Source organism: Pocillopora verrucosa, chromosome 2 (assembly GCF_036669915.1).
Source record: "Pocillopora verrucosa isolate sample1 chromosome 2, ASM3666991v2, whole genome shotgun sequence".
In the NCBI taxonomy this organism is placed as follows: Eukaryota; Metazoa; Cnidaria; class Anthozoa; order Scleractinia; family Pocilloporidae; genus Pocillopora; species Pocillopora verrucosa.
In genome coordinates this window covers 10,671,011-10,693,134 of record NC_089313.1, presented here as the reverse complement: position 1 = coordinate 10,693,134, position 22,124 = coordinate 10,671,011, and the positions used below count along the sequence as shown (strand labels likewise).

The following is a 22,124-nucleotide window of genomic DNA, read 5'->3' as shown; positions in this document are numbered from 1 at the left end:
AAAGGAATCGCGGTGCCGCGTTTTACGACGACCTATTTGAACCGCTGGCCGAATTTCTCAAGGCTTTCTAAATTTGAAGAGTCTTGGTGCAGCCTTCCTATATCGTTTGTTCCTATAGAAATACAGTGCAGGATTTACGAAGCAGTTTAACCAGAAAAAATTTCTGCCCATCGCAAAACTGAATTTACAAGAAAAAAAGTCGAAGGTAGCGCTTAAACGTATGCAATGCTTATAGGAACGATAGAAATAAAAAGTGCAATTGTCAGCAGAAACGCCGTGGACGCAATTCTACTTTCAGCCCTCGATTTGATTAGAAAATGACTTCGCTGAATTGGATGTGGTTCCGTTTTCGTATTTCGATGTAAACAACGCCATAACAATACAACAATAGGGTAAAGGTGAGAAACTGAAAAATGACAAGAGTGACTTTATTGAGAAGACCAACGGCTTCTAAAGAGAAAAACAAGAACGATATCGTGAGGGCTGTTATCCAAACGATTACTGCGAACCTCAGCTTTAAGCGTTTATTTGTAACTACAGCCTTGTACTTCATAGGTTTTACAATCGCAACATATCTCACCCAACTGAGCAGAATTTACATGATAATAGGAAGTGTTCTTTACAAATTTAGTAATGGTAACGCTATCTTGTAGATTATGTCATCCGATATTCATTCCGTTAGGAATTATCGCATGTACAATGATATAAAACGGGGAGGAAACACCCAGTAAGAGATCAGAGGCGGTCAAACTAATGATCAGAATGCAAGAGTTTGTTCGGAACTCTCTTGTTTTCTTGACTGCTAAGTTTGCCTAGATATTCGACAAAACTGTAAATAAACTTATAGAGGCAGTGATGGCGATTCCAAGCTGTAAGAAAATGTTCTCTCTAAGTCCCAGATAAACACGGAGCACCTGGGCAAAATAACGTTGATCGTAAAGAGTTAAAGAAAGAAACTAAGGTTTTATTGTGATCGATCTTGTGATGAAAATCAAACCTTTCAAAGGGGTAAACACTGAAGCCCGACGTTCCCTATTAAAAAAAAGAATAAAAAAGAACAATTTTCATGTTTCACATTCAATTACATAATTAGTGATAATAGTGTGACGTACAAAACCTAAATACTGTGTACTTATTGATTGAATGGTAGGGCAGGACGGGACAGGTACTAATATTTGGCTCGGTGTCATGACCTACGAGGTCCTTGCTAAATGAGCGGGAGCCAAACCAAACTCACATCAATAAGCATGTTATCATGTGACCACTAGCTGTGGGAAATTTCAACCTAAATAGGACGCGATAGAAAGGCGTAGGCCCTCCGGGAGGACACAAAATATTATATTATTGAAACTTTTCCCTTTTATTTCGATTAGCCCAGAGGGGGGAAGAGAATAATCTCAAACACAATTGATCTGGATACCCAAAACACTGAGACAGCGGAAGTTCGAATGGTAGAGAAAAGTCCCGACTGTAATTCGCTATTTTTGTTGTTTCATTTTCAAAGCATCAGCCACATTGTCAACATCTTGGTAAGTGCGATTGAAAATCTTTTCTAGTCACTCGTGTTTTATCAGCTATCGTTATTCAGTAACTGTAGAGAGGTAAGGCTCTTATGGAAAAGCCCAGTAACTGCTTATTCGATCCTTGTGTTTGCAATATGTAGCTGTCTCGTTTCGAGCGTTAGACCTTCATTAAAGCGGTTGATGACGCGATTGAATCGCCACCGCAGTGAAATAAACTCGTTCAGTTCTACGGCGAGTTTTTCAAATCTCTGTGGCTTTATTCCGTATAATTTATCCTCATTAACTAAGGTTATTGAGTATCGTTTAATTTGAGAATTGATGATCATAAAATCAGATCTCTATTTATGCTGTAGACTATCCCTCGCTACGATCTGCCGCTCGGAGATCGCGGTAGATTCGACTTGAAAACAAGCGTATCATAATCGAGATACCCTTCACCTAAATCTTTGGATATTAGCGGTGGGTTCTACGGTAAATATTTTCCTAAAGGTCATAATATGTTTCTTTGTCTGTTAAAGCGCCAGAGTCTCGCATAAGAAAATAAGTCATGAAGCTGAGCGCTCACAAAGAAAGATGTTTTAATTTTCTTAGAGAAACTGAAACTTATTTAAATTCACTGTGATTGCATACATAGTATGAACGTACTTTTCCGTTGAAAGGACGCTTCATATCTCCGCTGCAAAATTGCTTTCTTTGAACATTTATGGTTTTATACAAAACATTACAACTTTATTAGCTAAGATTGTTAAGCAAACTGATGGTTTCCACAGTCACGAGATCAAAAACTAAATTCAATACTATATTTTCAGCCATATACTTCAGATAAGTAAGCTCATTACTCGGCGAGACACTGTTAGAACAACATTTTCAAATGTTTCTAGAACGTTGTAGTAAAAAGTTTACCAATCCTTTCTTTTTTTTTTTTAAGAAACCCGCGACCTTTCTAAAACCTCCTAGTTTGTGACGCACCCCCCGACATACGACCATTAGTCAAACTCAAGCGCACGTCATTTTTTTTTTTACTTCATAAGATGAACAAACGAAACATCTAGATAAAAAATCACTAGGATAACAGTTGACAGTCCGTTTTCAAAAAAAACTGTGCTGGTGAAACTTATGTGAAAAGTTTTACCGAATGTGATCCGTTGATGTGCTCTAGTTGCACTTATCCACGCCTCTTCTTCACTTATTTTTTTGTTTTATGCCGATATTATGAATTCTAAGACTTTCAGCTCGTTGCAAAAATTTCCAGGTGTAATCGACTCAGCCCGTTTTTGTAATTCACATATGGGTTCCTGTTTGTAGTGACTTATTAAGAATCCAGATTATCGAAGCATTTGGTTATCTTGTGTTACTAAAAATATTGTTTCCCTAATAACAGGAGAGGATGGCAATGGAAACTTAACGGCAGAAGCCATGATAGCTTTCATGAGCATCGCCTTACTAGTTGCCCTGTTCCTGCTCAACTCAAATCGCATTCAGAAAGCCACAGAAATATGGAACGAATGCTTGATTTTGCTAGATAACACCGATCAAAACAGCAAACACCAATTTACTTCACGACCGTTTTTAATGATTTACAGGGCTATTTATCATGCTCTTTTCGGCGCTTATCGTAGTATCTCTGACTACATCAGTGCGGAAAGATACGGCAGGAAACTGCTTGCCTTATACAGCGAGAATGGTGACTTAGTAAAAGAAGGAGATGTAAGCATGGCTCTAGCAGAGATTTTAGAAAGTCAAAACAGGTTTACAGATGCCAAACAACTTTATGAAAAAGCAGTTAATAGGAAGAGACAAACTGGTGAAAAAAGTGGAGAAGCAAGCGCCTGCACAAGATTCGGAATTATGTGTCATAAACTTGGCGAAAACCTAAAAGCGAATGAGTATGTTGGGAGGGCCCTTGCCATAAGAACCGAAATTGACGACAGAAAAGGAGAAGCAGTTGACTATGGAAACTTAGGTACTGTGTGCAAGGATCTCGGGCAATATGATAAGGCTAAAGAGTATTTCCAAAAAGCGCTTAATATCAGAACAGAAATTGGCGACAGAAACGGAGAGGCATCATGCTACGAAAACCTTGCTGCTGTGTTTCATTCGCTCGAGCAATATAACAATGCTAAAGAGTATCTCCAAAAAGCGCTTGTCATCAGAACTGAAATTGGCGACAGAGAAGGAGAAGGAGCTGATTACGGAAACCTAGGTGCTGTGTTTCAGTCGCTCGGTCATAACAACAAGGCTAAAGAGTATTTCCAAAAAGCACTCGTTATCATAACAGAGATTGGCGACAGAAACGGAGAGGCATCATGCTACGAAAACCTTGCTGCTGTGTTTCATTCGCTCGAGCAATATAACAATGCTAAAGAGTATCTCCAAAAAGCGCTTGTCATCAGAACTGAGATTGGCGACAGAGAAGGAGAAGGAGCTGATTACAGAAACCTAGGTGCTGTGTTTCAGTCGCTCGGGCAATACGACAATGCTAAAGAGTATCTTCAAAAAGCGCTTACCATCAGAACAGAGATTGGCGACAGAGAAGGAGAAGCAGTTGACTATGGAAACTTAGGTACTGTTTGCAAGGATCTCGGGCAATACAACAAGGCTAAAGAGTATCTCCAAAAAGCACTTGTCATCAGATCTGAGATTGGCGACAGAGAAGGAGAAGGAATTGAGTGCGGATACCTAGGTACTGTCTTTGAGTCTCTCGGGCAATATGACAAGGCTAAAGAGTATTTCCAAAAGGCACTTGTCATCAGAACTGATATTGGCGACAGAGAAGGAGAAGCAATTGACTACGGAAACCTAGGTGTTGTGTTTCAGTCGCTCGGGCAATACGACAAGGCTAAAGAGTTTCTCCAAAAGGCGCTTGTCATCAGAACTGAGATTGGCGACAGAAGAGGAGAAGCAGCTGACTACGGAAACCTAGGTACTCTGTTTAAGTCGCTGGGGCAATATGACAGGGCTAAAGAGTTTCTACAAAAAGCACTTGTTATTAGAACTGAGATTGGCGACAGAAGAGGAGAAGCAGCTGATTTCGGAAACCTTGGTACTCTGTTTATGTCGGTCGGGCAATACGACAAGGCTAAAGAGTATCTCCAGAAAGCGCTTGTCATCAGAACTGAAATTGGCGATAGAAAAGGAGAGGCAGCTGACTACGGAAACCTAGGTACTGTATTTATGTCGGTCGGGCAATATGACAAGGCTAAAGAGTATTTCCAAAAAGCACTTCTCATCACAACTGAAACTGGCGTCAGAGACGGAGAAGCAACATGCTATGGAAACCTAGGTACTGTGTTTATGTCGAACGGGCAATACGACAAGGCTAAAGAGTATCTCCAGAAAGCGCTTGTCATCAGAACTGAAATTGGCGATAGAGAAGGAGAGGCAACTGACTACGTGAACCTAGGTAAGGTGTTGATGGTGGTCGGACAATACGACAAGGCTACAGAGTATTTCCAAAAAGCTCTTGTCATCAGAACTGAAATTGGCGACAGAGCAGGAGAAGCAGCAGCGTACGGAAATCTAAGTACTGTGTTTAAGTCGCTCGGGCAATACGGAAAAGCTGAAGAGCATCTCCAAAAAGCACTCGTCATCAGCACTGAAATTGGCGATAGAAGAGGAGAAGCAAATGACTACGAAGGCCTAGGTACTTTGTTTAAGTCGCTCGGACAATACGAAAGGGCTAAAGAGTATCTCCAAAAAGCGCTTGTCATCAGAACTGAGATTGGCGACAGAAGGGGGGAGGCTTCATGCTTCGGAAACCTAGGTGCTGTGTTATTGTCGCTCAGACACTACGACAATGCAAAAGAGTACATCCAAAAAGCGCTTGTCATCAGCACTGAGATCGGTAATAAGGAAGGGGAAGCAGCAGATCTTGCAAACCTTGGAACTTTGTTTAGAGCTGTTGGAAATTATGAAGCTTCGGAAGTATGCTTAGAGAAAGCCTTATCCATATTCAGAGATATTGGAGATAGAAAAGGAGAGTTCGATGTCCTTGAAGGTTACGCCATTTTGCATTTATTTCAAAATAAAATCGAAGACTCCCTTTCGTGTCTTCAACTGTGCATTAAAAAGTATGAGGAGCTGAGATCTTTCTTGGGGACCAATGATCAGCTTAAAACATCATTTCTGGAGGTCTCAGGAATATTTCCCTACAAGCTGTTTAGTAGTTTGCTTTGCAGCACCGGAAATGTTCTTGACGCTCTTTATGTTGAGGAGTTGGGTCGAGCTAGAGGCTTATCAGACTTGATGGTAGAGAAGTACTCGGTTGAAACACACATTTCTGCTAATCCACAATCTTGGTTTGGCATTGAGAACATTCTTAGAAAGAAAAATAACTGTACTTGTTTGTACATTTCTTATTTTCACAATCATCTGCATTTGTGGATCTTGAAAACAAATGGAGTCCTTCACTATCGAAGCATATCACTGGAAGAGAATCTAGTGCAGGCTGGGTTGCCCAAAGATTTGTCTTTGAGTAAATATTTGGCTGATAATTTCCGGAGTCTTGGCATTTGGCCCATTGAGGATTGTGAAGATCGGTCTTTAAATATGGTTGAATTGCAACCTCTCTCCCCCGAACAAAAGAGCTCAGAAAAATTGCGACTCGTCGAGGAGGACGACGATGAGGACGAGGATGAGGACGAGGATGAGGACGAGGGAGTCATTTCAAGTCTATCTTTGTGTTACAAAATGTTTATTGCCCCCGTTTATGATTTGCTTGAGGAACCTGAAGTCATTATTGTCCCTGACCGCAGGTTGTACAAAGTTCCTTTTGCTGCCCTGAGTGAAAAGGAGGGAGCCGAATACCTGTCGGAGACTCATAGGATCCGTGTCATTCCTTCTTTGACGACGCTCCAGATCATTCAAGATAGTCCACAGAACTATCACAGCAACACTGGTGCCTTGATAATAGGCAATCCCAAGGTTGATTGGTTGCCGCCATTGCCAGGCGCAAGAAAGGAAGCGGAGATGGTCGGACGACTGGTGGGTGTTCCGCCTCTGGTAGAAACGGAAGCAACGAAGCAGGCGGTACTTGAGCGGATAAGTTCAGTGAGTCTGATTCATTTTGCTGCCCATGGTAACGCTGAAAGGGGAGAAATTGCCCTCTCCCCCATTCCTACTTCCAACAGTCGAAACACTATCCCACCTCAGCAAGCTTCCATGTTGACGATGTCGGATGTCTCACGAGTGAAAGTCACAGCTAAACTGGTGGTACTTAGCTGCTGTCACAGTGGAAGTGGAGAGATAAGAGCCGAGGGAGTTATAGGGATTGCCCGTGCGTTCTTAGGATCTGGTGCTCGTTCCGTGTTGGTTGCGCTATGGGCCATTCCAGACTCAGCAACAGAGCAGCTGATGAGTCGGTTCTACGAACACCTAGTTGGAGGAGAGAGTGCCAGTGAATCCCTTCATCAAGCCATGAAGTGGATGAGAAAAAACGGCCTTACCAAATTGTCTGAGTGGGCTTCGTTTACGCTGATTGGAGATGACGTGAGGCTCGAGTTTGAGAAGCAGAGGTAAGAATCGGTGAGAACAGGTATTTCATAAATTAAATGTAAATTAGACGTGATGGTGGCTACGACTTACTGGTCGCTGACTGTCGGCGAGGATCCTTTGTTACCTTGAACATCAAGGCTAGTTTAATCTTTACCTAAATATTTATATGTATTTTTTTTTCTTTTCGGAGAGTTATTGACGCTCTCTGGTGTAAAATATAGAATCTCAACAGTGCCACTCTGCCAATCAGATACAAGTGTAGCTGCCATATATATATTTACATATTGTGCTTGGTAAAGTTGTGTTTGCTTTGCATCCAAAATATCTGTTCAGTTAAAAATGAATTGTTGTTTTCTATTTTTTTTTTTACAGGAAAAATGATCCAGAGAGATTAAATAATGAAAATTACTCGAAGTAAACCGAGCTAAAAGACTTTTAGATGGATAATTTACATAGAAACAAGTAGAGAAAATACTCTATCCCTGTATTTCATAGAAATTCAAAAAAGAGCTATCTCAAATTAGGGGAGATCTATTTCCATTTCTTGTGCTTTCTTAGGTTTTGCTATTCTTAGGATTTTAATTTTTACGGTTTTTAGAGTATTGTTAAGCGCCATGGACAATTAATGGAATGTGGCGCTATATAAATGCATTTAATTTAATTTAATTAACATCCTCAAAAGGATGCTTTGGTTTCGTATTCAAGAATTATATTTCTGATATAATGGGCAAGAAACAATGTTGACGTACGTAAGGCGACATCAATAAAGTGAAAACAGTAGTTTAGGTATAAAAGAACCACTAATATCTAGTTTGATTTTTTTTTCAAAGCCGTTTGCTAGGATAGGTTAACAAAACCTTCAATATTTGAGGTATCATTTTGATGTAACGTCTTAAAGGATCCTTGTGAACCACGCCTCTGTTTTGTCAACATACGGACAACTGCGGAGAAATTCGTTCACATTAACTAGACGCTCGGCATCAGTCGTGCCGGCCCGTAAACAATTTTTTACGTAACGTAAAGAAAGGATTCGGAGAAGGAGAAGCGTTACGCATCCAAAAACAAATCCGACGCGCTTAACATTTAATAAAAAACGTACAGAGCTTAAAAATACGAGTTAGAAGAAGAAAGAGGATACCTGACGAAGTTCTGGAGAAATACATGTCTGGAGTCTTCTGCTCCAGGGTCACCTAAAAAACAAAGAAACCAGCACACAGAAGAAAATGTTGCCTTTTGTAAAACAATATTACCAGGCTTTATCTAAACTCAAGAACATACTGATGTGGAAATAGCACCTCATTCAAAATTACATCGCCAAAAAAAAAGCATCAAAATATATGCTGGTCAGAACTAATCTATGAAGACAAAATTTTAAAATCGCTTGTGGACGGCAAGAGTGTCGAGCAGGCTCGTCAATACTTCAACTTTTAACTGGTCTTTTGCCTTTTGTTATATGTATCCTACGTGAAGCTTGTCGACGCTTTGATGCAGAAAAATCTGCAAATTGGCTATTAGCTAGATCTCTGATGCTAGGACTATCCTTCCTGTCATTCCAGAGGTTGAGATTTTTCGTCTGCTCCGTGGATTTAGGCCTTCCATGTGAAGGAACACGAGATGCCTTCGACGTTCCCAGTAACAAACAAAAATTTCTTAACAAAATTGCGAGAAACCATTACACAACTACCCAGAATAAACCACTGATAATTTCAGAAAGTTACCACGACAATTTCAGACATCAAAATAGATTTAAGTCGCTCGGATGCACTTGGATGATAGACCAAAATCGAAATTTCTCTAATTTAGATGGCATAGAAAGTGGCGGATTAAGCGCGCAATGTCTTGTGGTTGACTAGGATCCTTTGACAGAAACCCTTTCTTTGGTCAGTTGCATGAGAGCAATTGCATTCAAGGTCTATTGTATCGAAAAAATAGAAACGATGTCTCTTTATTTTTTTTTGGATATGCTCAACGTTAAGTCTTTTTTAAAGGAAAGAATAATTGCAACTGATTATTAGCTATGTAGCCATTCCAAATAAGTAAAAATAAGATTTGACTCCGGCAGAAAACCTAGAAAATCTCCTGCGTTTCTCTTGAAGAGGTTGCAGTGTAAAACGGTAGCAAACAGACGTTCAAAGTTTCGCCATGGTAGCGGGATAAGGGATGCAACTGGAGGGATTCTGGAACCCAGATGAAGTCTCTGCATGCTATCGATTGAGGCTCTCGACTCTGGAAATAAAAATGAACGGCGTGATCGCAGGAAGGATTTTTTCCGTGCATTTCTCTGGTCGGTTCACCTCAATTCATGTTACTTGATACTCCTCTTTTAGGGAGATTCCTCAGAAAAAAGTTATCGAACAATTTTTTTAAACCCCTTTTTTTAACGTTTGGAGCAACTTGAGGCTTTTCTTCCGTACAATAGTCGGGAGAAAAAATGGCCGTCGCAGAAAGGTGGTCATGGCCATTAGTAGGGATTCGACTCTATTTCTAAAACTGGTTTGTTGGGACACTATTTATTAACCAGACGTCACAACATATTAGCTCTGAAAACTCTGCTTGAAAACGTATAATCTTAGTCCAGGGGACCATGCCACCTACCCCATTGCTCCATTTGATGTTCATTACAGTATGTGAATGATGTAGTTGTGTCTTAGTTGTGATTGAATAGCATCCAGGCTGTTCGTGACGAGCAAGTCAAATACGTAACTGAGATAAGGCCCCGCTGCTGAGTGCATTTTAACAAATTAAATTCAGTCGTTTTAAATAAGGACGCTACTAAGTTTGCTCTCTTGAATTTTCAGCTTCTACATGAAAATATTTACAGAAACAGCTCTAGGTCAAGTTTCACTGAATATGTTACAATATGTGAGGTACCCAAGAGTGAGACTGGGGTGGTCGATTACGTGTAAGCCGGAAGAAAAGCGTTGTCTCGGGAAAATTAAATTTAGAGTTGACCTTTAAACAATTAGTCTATTCTTTTGCTTTTGTTTCGTCATCTTCCTTTAGACCTCTCATCTGAACATTTCATTGCAATCTCCAGCCAAAGAATCAGTCCGGAATTGGAGAAATGTGATAAATAAACAATGTTGCTACTCTCTCTCAACTGTATGATGCTAACACATTCTAACAGAGGTGAAATAGACTACATTCGCCAATTACTACTAAGAGCATTGTGTGATAGTGTAGTCTGATCGTTCGGGTGAGCGTAGTTCTGAGACAGGGCTGTTGTCGATGGTGGTGACTACTGTCACCTGGACGATCACACTATACTATTACATGTTGCCCCCGGGTTCAAACTATTTCCTATATTTAGAACGTGTCCACGAGAGCACCAGGCAGTCGTGCTACATGTCATCTCACCGATTCCAATGAAACTTTGCCAGTTTAAAGGGTCTACCCCAAAACCCAAAAAGACAAGCTGGTTTCTGTTTTGGTTTTTTCCGGGGGGAGATAGACCACCCCCCGGTTTTTCTTGGTTTTCACCGAGGAAATCGCTTCAAAATAGGTAAAATTTATAAAGCTCTCACTGCGATGGTATCGAACCAATTACTCTGAGGGTTTGCACACATATTTTTACATCCTAAGTTAATGTTCACCGCAAGTATCAGTCAATTTTATGGACGGCTTGCCAATCAACAGAGGCAAATAAACGACTGTGTTTTTAGACTTTCAATTCATCCAAATATTTGACAACTTTGAAGTCAAATATCTCCCCTTGCCAGAAAGCTACAACACTAATCTTGATTCCCCTTTATAGTCCATCATTTTATCTCTAAGGATCATAAAAAAGATCTTTGGGCATTGCCACAATTTTGTCTTGGATGCCTTTTAAAATCTGCGACTGTCACAAGTTTCTCTGAACTACACCTGTCACGCAATTCTTGCTCTAGGCGGTCACTTGACCGAATAAACCTACATTTTTTTAGCTTTTTATAAACGATGATTGATCAAGAAAGATAAAAAATGCGAAAAATTTTCGAGATTTTTTGTAGGAAGGGAAAATTTCACGTTTAGAGAGATGCATGTGGGCGAAAAATCGATGTTAAAATCGTAGCTTTTCTCTCTTCTGTCGTTTATTACTTTGGAGATTTGCTAAAATCAGGAAATAGGGCTCTTATACGGAACAAAACAATCAAATTATAGACGGTCTATGATTTGATTGTTAATTATCACTATCGCGCAGCTCACAATAAGAAAACTGTAACAGGAGAGGGGATTTTAAAGTCACATGTCACGTGCTTGTTGATGTACAAGTTCCCGTGTGTAACGACTTCGGCTTTTCCAGACCGCGGATGACGGGAAACTCTGCTCCCCCCTAATTTGGTAGGAAATATCAATGTGATAGCCCCACAAAATTCAATAACTGCGCCATGTTTTCAGAAAATAAGACAGTGAAGCCGACAAAAAAAAATCTGCCTATGATAAGATCGGGAGGTTCGTTGCGATTATGACGTGCAAATCGTGAGTAGGCGCCTAGATGACGGTATTTAAACACGGCGGAAAAATTCAGAAAGTGAACAACACAGTTATCTGGTTCTCTTGGTGGGATTATGTTGCTATCAACCGGTATGGACGTGTTGTCCTTTTTCAAATGCTGTTTGTTGCAATGAGAGAACCGCTTACTGTCATCGTGGTCAGAGATGAGTAAACCACGGAAGACGATGTATGAAGCAGCATTAAGTCTGCCGCTTTCTATTTTGTTCCTCAATAATTTTCCTTACATACAAGTTGGTTTCAATTTCGTTTTTTCGATGAATTATCTAGTTATTTTCGCTTACTTAATATTTTATATGTTCTCCTTAAGAAATTCACTGTAGCTGTTCATTCACAAGTCTGTCACGCCATCCCTCTTTTTTTGGGATGCCAATGCTTCCATTAGCTTATACCAAAAAAAGCCTTGCAGGGGGCTTAAAAAAAAAGTGTGCCTATTTTGGTACTTGTATAACTTTCTCAAAGCCTTTGTTCAATCTGAAATGCTAAAAAAAATAACATAACATTTTAAAACATTTGCATTTCGAGGATTTTTAGTACATGCACAGACACGAGCTCGTTCCCAAGGTCTTTTCCCTTCCTCCCTCTGCGTATCTAACGTGACGTAAGCAGTTTCGATTTCATCCGAAGTCGTAACCACTCCCTTCCGTTTCATGGTATTCGTCACATGGTTACATCGAAAGTGTTCGAAAGAGGACTGGGTTATCAAGGAAATTAAAAATGTATATACGGATCGATGTACCTCCATATTCCATTTGATGTAATTGGTCACGCTTCTTCATTCTTCAAGAAGATTAAGAAAGAAAGAGAATAATCAATTATTGGACGCTTATGGAAATCTCTAAGAACCTAGAAGTTTAATCGTTTTACGTCTTGCACGTCAGTACGGTCTCAGACCTGCCGAAGTATTGAAAAATTTGGAAAAAGATTTGACTTACACCTTACATCGTCCAAAAGACGAGGAAGACTCCCTAAACTGCCCGTAATGGTCTTTGGTAAAGACGAACAATGAGCAGCCGATATGCTAGAATTACAATCTATAACTCGATACAATGGAGGAGATCCATCTTCTGGTCGTCATCGATGTCTTCTCGAAATTTGCATGAGTTCAACCCATCAAATCTAAAACAGGTGTAGACGTCACAGAAGCCTTTGAAAGAAGACGCCTTTGAAACGCGCCGAAGGACGAACACTGCAAAAACTTCAAACGGACGTTGGTAAATATTTTTACAATAGCACTTTCCAGAAGTTGATGAAAGTTAAGATATTATACTCTTTCCAACAGAGGAGATAACAAGCCAGCGTCGTAAAGAGATTCAATCGTACCTTGAAAGAAAGACTTTATCGTTATTTTACGCTATACCAATTAACAAATAGAGAAGCCTTGACTGTGCTCTGTTCTGTTATAAAGCACTTAGGAAGCGGCTAGAGCACGAAAGAAGTGTAGGGAGAAACACGAAACGTAGTCGAGTGTTTCTTCCCACTTCTTGAGTCACTTCTTGGAACATGAAGATCGCTCGGGATGACAGCGTCGCAAAACTCGGCTGCAGTGACTGAAGTGACTTTCCACTCAACGCATCGGAAAGGATATCAGAGCGAGTTCTTATTTTTTCACTCGAAGGGCGGCCGATGTAGTTTCTGAGGCTTGCTTTACTGTGATGACCGGAGATCGTCATGATAAGCGAGCCGCGATGGACTTCAGCATGATCATATTTGCTCAGACACCGTCATGATTAGTATGAATTTTAACAGTTATGCCTGTTTGGTTATATTTTTCATCATTTCTGTTTTGTTCTATTTTGTTTTTGAACTCTGAACATTATATACTATTCGAGTGTTTGCTGTGTTTGATTTTTATTACCGTACTCTTAAGCTTGCAATCTAACTGAGCGTGAAAATCTTTGAAACTCGGAATGTCTATTTTGTTTTCCTTTAAGGATTTTCATATCTGCTCACGTTTTAATAACGTAAATCACGGCGCCTGGTATGTTTACAAACCTTTGTTTGGTTGTTCTGTTGCTACTTGCCGGCTCGCTTGTTCCGAAATTTCACTTTCAATTATCGGAAAAAAGCTAAAAAGAAGTCCCGGAAAAGATCGAACATAGAATAATTTGGCAGATGGCGTGACAGCTTTAGCTCAGTTCTATGCTCTATACTCTCATAGAGCACGCCCTTTCAACCAATGACAGCGCGCGTTATATCCGAACTTTATTATAAACTCTCATAGAGCACTCTCTTTCAGACAATGACAACGCGTGTTATATCTAAACTTTATTATAAATCTAATTATGTTTTTAGGATTTACACATCTTTCAAGCTTTGGTAGATGGGTGCAATCAATCGTATCATCTTAGTAGTGGAATGAAACCTTCTCACACCAATATCGAGAATGCAAGTCAAGTGTGGGACACAGTGTATGGAAAACGAATCAGTCGAACTGAAAAGGATCGTGCAAGAACTCGTTTTGAAGTCGGTGATAAAGTCCTTTTAAATGAAAAAGCCAGGACTTTCCAAAAAGAGTATCTCCTAGGTTGGACGTAGGAAGTATTTATCGTATCGCACGTGGTACCGGGACTCGTGAATACCTACAGAGGCAAAGAAAGGGACGATTCATCGGGTCAAGGTACCTTTCACGAACAAGACATTCAAAAAGGAGAAGTGCCCGATGGTGCCAGATTTTGATTTGTATTGGAGAAACTTGATGCTAAAAGCTTCAAATTCGCGAAACCCATACAGGTTATGCTAACTACTCTTATTTTAAAGCGTTTCGATTTGTTCCTCTTTTTCTGTCTCTGCCTCTAAATTCAGCCACTTTGTCACATTTTTCCAATTTTCCCTCTTAAATATTCAACTTTCTACTCTTATGACTCAAGATTTTGGAGTGACACAAATGGCTTTAACCTTCTTAGAGGGAAGACTGGGTTTGACTCGCAATAGACCAAGTTTCCAACGTACTGAAACACCTCTTTCTTCAAGATCTGTCTCGTTATGAAGATCAATAAACAGCACAGGTTCATTGTCATTTGAAAGCAGGCCAGTTCCTAACAGGCAACTCCGCAACACCGCACCGGTTCGTGACAAGTGAAAGACGCTTTTAAAAGACCTTTAGCAATTAGGACTGCAACACCAAAGAAGACTTCGACTTAAAAATGAATGTATATTTTTAGTTGAAATTTCGCGAATGACTGGATGTGTTTAACATCTCTTACGGCGCTGCAATTTAACCTAAGCATAAAGTATGAGAGCGGCGTTGAGTTCATAATGGAGTTTTGCTGTAGAGGTTTCCTTTCTCGGACCAAGCAAATTTTGATCATAATGGAGTTTTGCTGTAGAGGTTTCCTTTCTCGGACCAAGCAAATTTTGATGATCTCACATTGTTATTTTGCAGAGAAGGGCTAAGAAATGTACACAGTTTTAAAACGCACGTGCTGAGCCATTGCTTTGCTCATCAGATCTTTTGTTTTGTCACGTCCTCGTTGCTACCACCGTCGTAGTTTGCTAAAGTTCCCTATTGGCTCAGAAGCATCCTTACAGCAAAGTAGGAACTAATAAGGGATCACTGTTATGCTGTCAGTCGCTTGTCATCTGTGACTCCAGAATTGGCTTTGGTACACAAACGCATCAAAGTAATGGGATATATCTTGGTGCAGTGATCAAGAAGACAACAAGCCTTCTTAGAAAAGGCCCTAAAGCCTCATTAAATGTAAATTGGAAATTTTCAAAAGAAGGGTAGAGAGTCAGCAGAATTTACATACCAAGGCTAAAATAACATATCTAGTTTGCTTGGGATTTTCTCCAAAAACACTTTTTTTAAAAAAAAAAAAAGTCTCTGTACTTTTTACCTTATGCACAGAATGGAACAGCTTTTGAACTTACCGCGATTAGCCTTGTGACTCAATTTTTCACAAACCAATTAAATTTAAAATTGATGATAAGCACCTGCAAAGCCGGCCACCTTATGTCGCTTCCCCAAAATTATTCATTACATTTTACCTCAAACTCAACAACCATTGCTTAGTACAGCAATTTATCTTCAACTTTTAGCTTATTAGTTTAATGATCTCAATCGTGATGAACGCTACTCTAAGGTTGTTCTTAATGCCAGTTTGTCATATGACCTGTAGTGCGATAATAAAAGTTTCTGAAAAAGTCAAAACGAGCTGCTATAAAATGCGCTTGGTGATCTAGTTTTCAGGCGGAGGTCGATTTTAGGCACAATAAGGGCTTAATAGTCTCGCATTTTTCTACAAGCTAAAGCCTTGTGTAGCAGCACAGGCATTTAATTTCCGTATAGTTTCTTGCTAAAAAATACAAAAATCGAACATCACACTTGAACCGCTGTTGTGTATATAAGATTAATTATTGATTGACTCTTCGTGACTCTTAATAATAGAAGCAAACATTTCATTTTTACCCTAAGAATTGAGCACCTTGCAGCCCTAGGGCTAAAGATATCAAATTAAAACAGAGAACAATGAGATGACATCCAGGTCTCATTGGTTAAAGACAGTTCGGAAATTTTAAATGCATTTTTTGCTTCAATTTGCATATCTTTTGCAAAGCCGCTCTCAGGGGATCTGCATCATGAAGAATTCGATTTTCATCCGTGTTCTGTTACTTTTGTGCCTTCACATGGCTGATTCTGTCCCTTCACAAGGTTAGCTTCACTATAATTGAACATATGTGGGAAGAGTGAGGGGAAACGAGCCCTTCTTTAACGTAGTTACCGTTAAACACCTGTCACTTGTTTAAAGAAGGTTTTGCTATCATATCCGTATAGAAAGTCCTGTAAAGATGATTTAACGCTTCTTAACTACTTAACTAAGTAAATTATATTTGGATGGGTGGTGAGAAGGGGAGATAATTTGTTTGAGTGACTTTGTGAATTTCCCTCGCAACGAAACTGCGAAAGGTTTTTCGTGTTTTTTTAAGCGTTTGTGTTTTTTTCATTAAATTCCCCTTAATCACGGAATATCAAAAATTTATCATGCTTTGGTAAATATGCAGCTTTTTTTTTGTTGTATTCCAATAGGCTGAATTGCGCTTTGACTGAGTAAAATCGCTACTCTTTATTTTGAGAGCAGATCTTTCCAGAGATCATATTTTAGCTATTCATAGGAGTTGTCTCAGTGAAAGTAGGTTAGACCAGATGAAGACCACTGACAACACTGCTGCTAAATTCTAGCAAACTGAGAATCGATGGAATAAAAAAGACTCTCAAACAGGAACTGAAGAATCGCTTTCAAGCACCGCGTGAAGGAAAAAATGATCGTCGACTCCTATAGTTCGAATATCACAAATGAATAGATGAATTAATTATAAAAAAGAGGCTACTTTTATATATAAAGAGATAAACTGTCGATTGTTATTGAACTTCATCTATAATCCTTTGCTGTCACCGTTATTGCTACTATTATTATTATTAATATTATTATCATTATTATTTGGTCTTTTATCGTATTGCTTGTTTTCTTATATCTGTATATTTGTTGTTGTTGTTATTTTTTAAATTTTAAAGACTTCTGTGATGCAAACCAATGCCGACAGTTAGAGTTTACGCCTGAAAAAGAGTTTGACGGCAAACGCCTCACAAACCACGTGATTCGTATCGTTGAGGTCATGAAAATGAAGTTTTGTAAGAACGTGTGTTATATGGAACCCGACTGTGTCAGCATTAATCTTGATAAACGAGTGGGTCAACAAGGAGATTACAAATGTGAATTGAATAATGTTACTCATGAAGGACACGAACTCGAACTGGAGAAGGAAGAACACTTTTTTTATCATGCAGCTGAGGTGGGTTTTGTTTCATCTGCAAATACGTAGTTTGAGTAAAACAACTACTTTCATTATCATAAACCTTGAAATGATTGCTTGAACTCGCTATTATCACCATCATTATTGTAATCGTCATCATTCGTTATCATAATTGGTTTTTTTCTACATATCCAGTTGAGTGTTCTTGGTTCCCATTCAAACAAGAGAAGTGTATCTAAATAAATTAATGTACCAAAGTCCTGCGTTAATATTTCAAGGTATTATGTTTTTCTCCTTTCGGCCTCAGAGTGCTTGTGTTAAAAACCCTTGCGAAAATAATGGTACTTGTCAAAGCGGTTTTACCGACAAAGGATATCGCTGCTTGTGTACTGCCGGACTCAGAGGTCAAAACTGTAAAAAAGGTAAACCTTACTGCATTTCTAAAAACGAGTAAAACACGGCTGTAAGCTCGTGGAGCTTTAACCACAACTTCAATTTAATTAGGGCAAAACTTTAACAAACACCTCACATTCCATCACTCCAAAGTGAATCAAGCAACAACAGCTGCATTGCTGACTCGCCTCCAGTCCTCTTTTTTTATTACATGCGATCACGGAGTAGCAGGAAACAAGGAATTGTCTTTCGCGAGCCAGAGGGGCATATTGTTGCGCATGTTCTGTAAACTTGTTTTGATACGAGAAACCACCGGTATGCGCCTGCGTCGGTTTCCCGCTCAAGAAAAGCAGGAAGATACGTCGGAAAACAACAATGGATATTGTATTTGAGACAACCTTTCTTATCATTTTTCCCTATGTAACTTAAATGGAAGCGGAAAAGTCTTAAAATTGTTGTGTGGTGTGTGGAAGGAAGTTACTTTCAAAAATGATTACCAAAACAAGAAAGGTCAATGTCGAGTAAACAAAAGTAAGACAACGTTAGTACTAGAGAGACGGGCGTTACATCGAAGAGCTTATTAGAAATTGAGGAATAATTATTTACCGGAGTGAGGATAAGTCTTTTCAGTCATTAGTCTCGGAAATATCATCAGATATGATCAATGATATGGGGAAATTGTGAATTAAAACAAGTGCTAGTTTGGGCTTCCAGTTGTAATATAAATAGTTCAATAAATCAATTATTTCCCAATGAAATCATATTCATTCATCATTTCAACTGCACAACAATACACTTTTTGCAACCTTATTCTCCAACCTATTGAATTACAAGAGTTATGTGACAATTTGATGGTCTGAAAAGGCTCTTATTACATGCCACACAACATAGAACCAAAGGGGCTGATATTTAATAGTGAGGATAAAAAGCCTTTTTTCCCTGGGAAGGAGACCAAATGAGGTCAGAGTAAACTAATGTGTAGAGGTTTGTTGATCTCTTTATGACAATGGATGATTTACATCTATCAGATTTTAGAGAAATGAGACTTAAATCAAAAGGGGACTTACACATTGCACATTTTGCCGTAATGGGCATTGGCTTGGATGCCTATTTGAGGAAATTTATAGTTTTCTAGCCAGGGGCAAGTAAACAATGAACTGACAGTGGTGAGGGATTTGGGGGCCATGTGATTAATAAGTTTTGCCGAAGTTTATCCTCTAGTTAGCACTTCAAGCCCAAAAAGGCAATTAGAAAAATTCAAACCAAAACACAGCAACAAAATAATATAAAACCGGAGATGATTGAGGCAGGACTATAAAAGTTGTTTAGACCGTTGCCTACGTACCATGTACAACAGACTTGGAGAGCAAAAAGGCATTTGCGAGCCATGGCTTGGAAAATCCAGCTGAACCTGCCAAAAACGAATTCGCTGAAGGATGTCGTAAGAGCAACTCAATCCTGAAGCTGGAACATTTTTTAAAGCCTTGTGTCCTAAGTGACTACAAAGAGGAAGAAAAGACGATGTTATTTGAAGTGATTTGAAGCTTGGGGCCACCTCGAACTTAACGCAATTTCATTTCAAAGTTGAAGTAAAATAAGATCAAATTCTAAACTACCTTCTATTACCGAAACGAATATCTCACGATCGTCTCCACATACAACTTCGTGATTCATAGAAGTAAGACATCAATATCTTAAGATTAACCTTCAAGGTTTGATGTCTCAAGTGCACATCTTGATCGTTAGTAAATCAAACCTCAAACTTCAAGTTTTCGGCCATTTTACGCGTTTTGTTCGCACTTTGATCATTAAAATATCCTCATCCGAAGAGCCATCAAACTCTGCAAGTATCCAAAGAGTTAGAAATGGTGGTAAACTTGTCATACTCTTTCATCCCTCTCCAAAAAATATTACAAAAAGGTGTCGATCGCCCAGTTGAAAACCCGCAGAAGAGCGCTGAAAATATCAAAATGAAGCCGAACGCGTTGAACAAATTTTACTGGTGCATGCGCAGACGAAATGCCCCTCCCCTCTACCTCTTTCGCGCACTTACTGGTAACCCCATTTCAAGCTGTGAAATTCAAACACGGCTGAAGTTTGAGATTACGTCAGGAAAAAGTTTTAAGAGAATTAATTTATTGTCCCGCGACTTATCTCTTAACTTAAGATTTTATTCGTGCAGTGAACAACGGAATGTCAGGAGCAACTCTTTTTATTCAGGGAATGGTATTTATTGAAAATATTATTGAAAAATAGTATAACGACAATATTTTTCAGATGTCAATGAGTGTAGTGAGGGATTACACAACTGTAGTGTTGATGCTGTGTGTAGCAATATCAAGGGATCGTACAAGTGTACATGTAAAACTGGATATTTTGGAGATGGAAAAGTTTGCAATGGTAAATTTGTTAATAGGAAATGAATTCATGATTAATTTATAAAAGTATATTATTTTTAGATGAACATGATATCGGATCTCACGCGAGGCTCAATTGGTTTTTCTTGCTTTAGTTTCACATTTATATTTGTCTTATATGAGAAAATCAAAGCGATGATTTTAACGCGTATATATTGTAGATTTGAACTATCTTTTCAGACATGATTGAGTTTGACGTAGGAAGAGAGGATTGTTCCCCTAATCCTATATGCAACAACATCAAGAGATCGTAGAAACCGAGTTAATAAGGACAATGTATTTTGAAGAAAGTTTATTGACTAACAACCGAAAATCTCTGTACACATTTTCAGCTTCATCATGTAAGGAAGTCTACAAGAAGAGTGGGTAGGTGATAAGTGCCAATCAAAAGGGATGTTGAATCACATAAGAATAACCATAAAGTGATCATAAAAATAATGATTATGAAAACTCAGAAGCAGAGAAATTTATGCAAAAGCAATTAGCAAGACTCTCGAGAAGTCTGCGTGTTTCACTCAATTTTAAATTTGAGCTGTCTCAAGATTAAGAGAACTAATCACATGACCCTCCATTATTGGTTGTAGCAACAACTTGCGTATTCCATAATGTGGGATACACAAGTCGTCGCTCTACTAGCGTTCAATCAAAATTCAGCGCTGTCTCTCTTTCTCAGAGGATTATATATTCAACAGATTAAATACGAGTGGTGTGATAACTCTACAATTCGCATCAGGACCAAAATCCGTCTTTTGTCACAAGGAAGATTTTGGATGCGGAAATGGGGGCTGGACGCCGGTAATGAAGATTGATGGTAATAAGGTGAAAAATTCACACATTGATGTTTAGATGAGTCGCCACTTGTTTATTGTTGTTTGGTATAAATGGCAATTCGCTTGCGCTATCATTAAGATAGTCTTTGTTTGGATTAGTCTGTGAATCAATCAGTCATACACAATCTAGAAATTTGAAATAAATACGAAACGAGCACCATGGATGTTAAATTCGTAATCCGCTGTCTGAAAACATGTTCCTTAGTTGAGCAGAGTGTTGAGATAATAGTGTCCTGGGCCTAGTTATTCGAGGACCGATGAGCGCTAACCCAGGCCGGGTTAAATTTTAATCTAGGTTTCTATATCTCTCGGTTCAAAAGCCGTTTAGGATAATTTTCTCCTTATGTTTTTAGACCATTCAATCATCAAATTGAAGACAAAAAGAATAAAGCAGAATTTTCTTTTCAAGCCTTCAGATTTTTCAAGGCCCTGCTTTAACCCAGCTTTGAAAAACCCGGCCCCAGTGTCGTAAATAATATGGGATATTCTTCTGTTGCGATGCAACTTCTCATTATCAGCGCTATTAAAGCAATTTTTTTCTCCACGCAGAAAACTTTCCACTATTCCTCTTTGTTTTGGAGCAACATGGCCGAATACAATCCGCGAGGAGGCATGACTGGGTTTGACTCACAGGAGACAAAGCTACCAACTTACTGGAACACATCCTTCTCAAAGATCTGTCTCGGTATGAAGATCGGCGAAAAGATCAAATTTATTGTAATCAACAAGCAAGCTGACTCCCTGTACTCACTGATCGCTGACGGTCAATACCACTCAACCTCATTGGGTCGTGACATGTGGAAGAGACTGATTGGTTCAGAAGCCTCCTTGCAAACAGAATGTGGTAAGGAAGGGTTTAATGTGTACGGTTCTGCCCGCCATTCCAAAGCAAGAATCGGCATTGTTGGTAACGAGCAAGAGGACTGCAGGAGCTGTGATTCTAGGATCGGTTTTGGGACAGGAGGTACCCCTGACAATTCTAGTACGTGTGGAAACGTAGCTAGACACAATCCAGGTAAAAGCGACAAACACATCAGAGCAATGGGATATATCTTGGTACACTAACAATGAACAGGGTCGATAATCCAGCTGGAAAACCTTTAACATCTTCACGCTAACTGACACAGCAAGTTATGAGTTTATGTTTATGTTTATGTTTCGGTACGATAAGAAATTAAGTGATTTGATGTTGTATTGAACGACACGCAGTTACACAAATCGTA

At 39.2% G+C, this 22,124-nt stretch overlaps 2 protein-coding genes across 2 annotated transcripts in view; both read left to right on the top strand.

Moving 5' to 3' along the window:
- The first annotated feature begins 1,463 nt into the window (after window positions 1-1,463).
- Window positions 1,464-7,434, top strand: LOC131771256 (tetratricopeptide repeat protein 28-like). The gene is made up of 3 exons (XM_066162829.1): window positions 1,464-1,529; window positions 2,905-7,036; window positions 7,389-7,434. Exons 2-3 carry the CDS (start codon window positions 2,940-2,942, stop codon window positions 7,432-7,434), a joined length of 4,143 nt encoding a protein of 1,380 aa, XP_066018926.1. The 5' UTR covers window positions 1,464-1,529; window positions 2,905-2,939.
- An 8,638-nt stretch (window positions 7,435-16,072) lies between these two features.
- Window positions 16,073-22,124, top strand: part of LOC131771307 (uncharacterized) — a 6,217-nt gene continuing 165 nt past the window's right edge. The window contains exons 1-7 of the mRNA XM_059087084.2: window positions 16,073-16,161; window positions 17,023-17,300; window positions 17,569-17,683; window positions 19,932-20,054; window positions 20,404-20,437; window positions 20,764-20,890; window positions 21,451-22,124. The exon at window positions 21,451-22,124 is cut by the window's right edge and continues 165 nt beyond it. Of these exons, the coding sequence (XP_058943067.2) occupies window positions 16,089-16,161; window positions 17,023-17,300; window positions 17,569-17,683; window positions 19,932-20,054; window positions 20,404-20,437; window positions 20,764-20,890; window positions 21,451-21,966 (1,266 nt within the window). The 5' untranslated portion in view covers window positions 16,073-16,088 and the 3' untranslated portion in view covers window positions 21,967-22,124. The remainder of the gene's footprint in view (window positions 16,162-17,022; window positions 17,301-17,568; window positions 17,684-19,931; window positions 20,055-20,403; window positions 20,438-20,763; window positions 20,891-21,450) is intronic.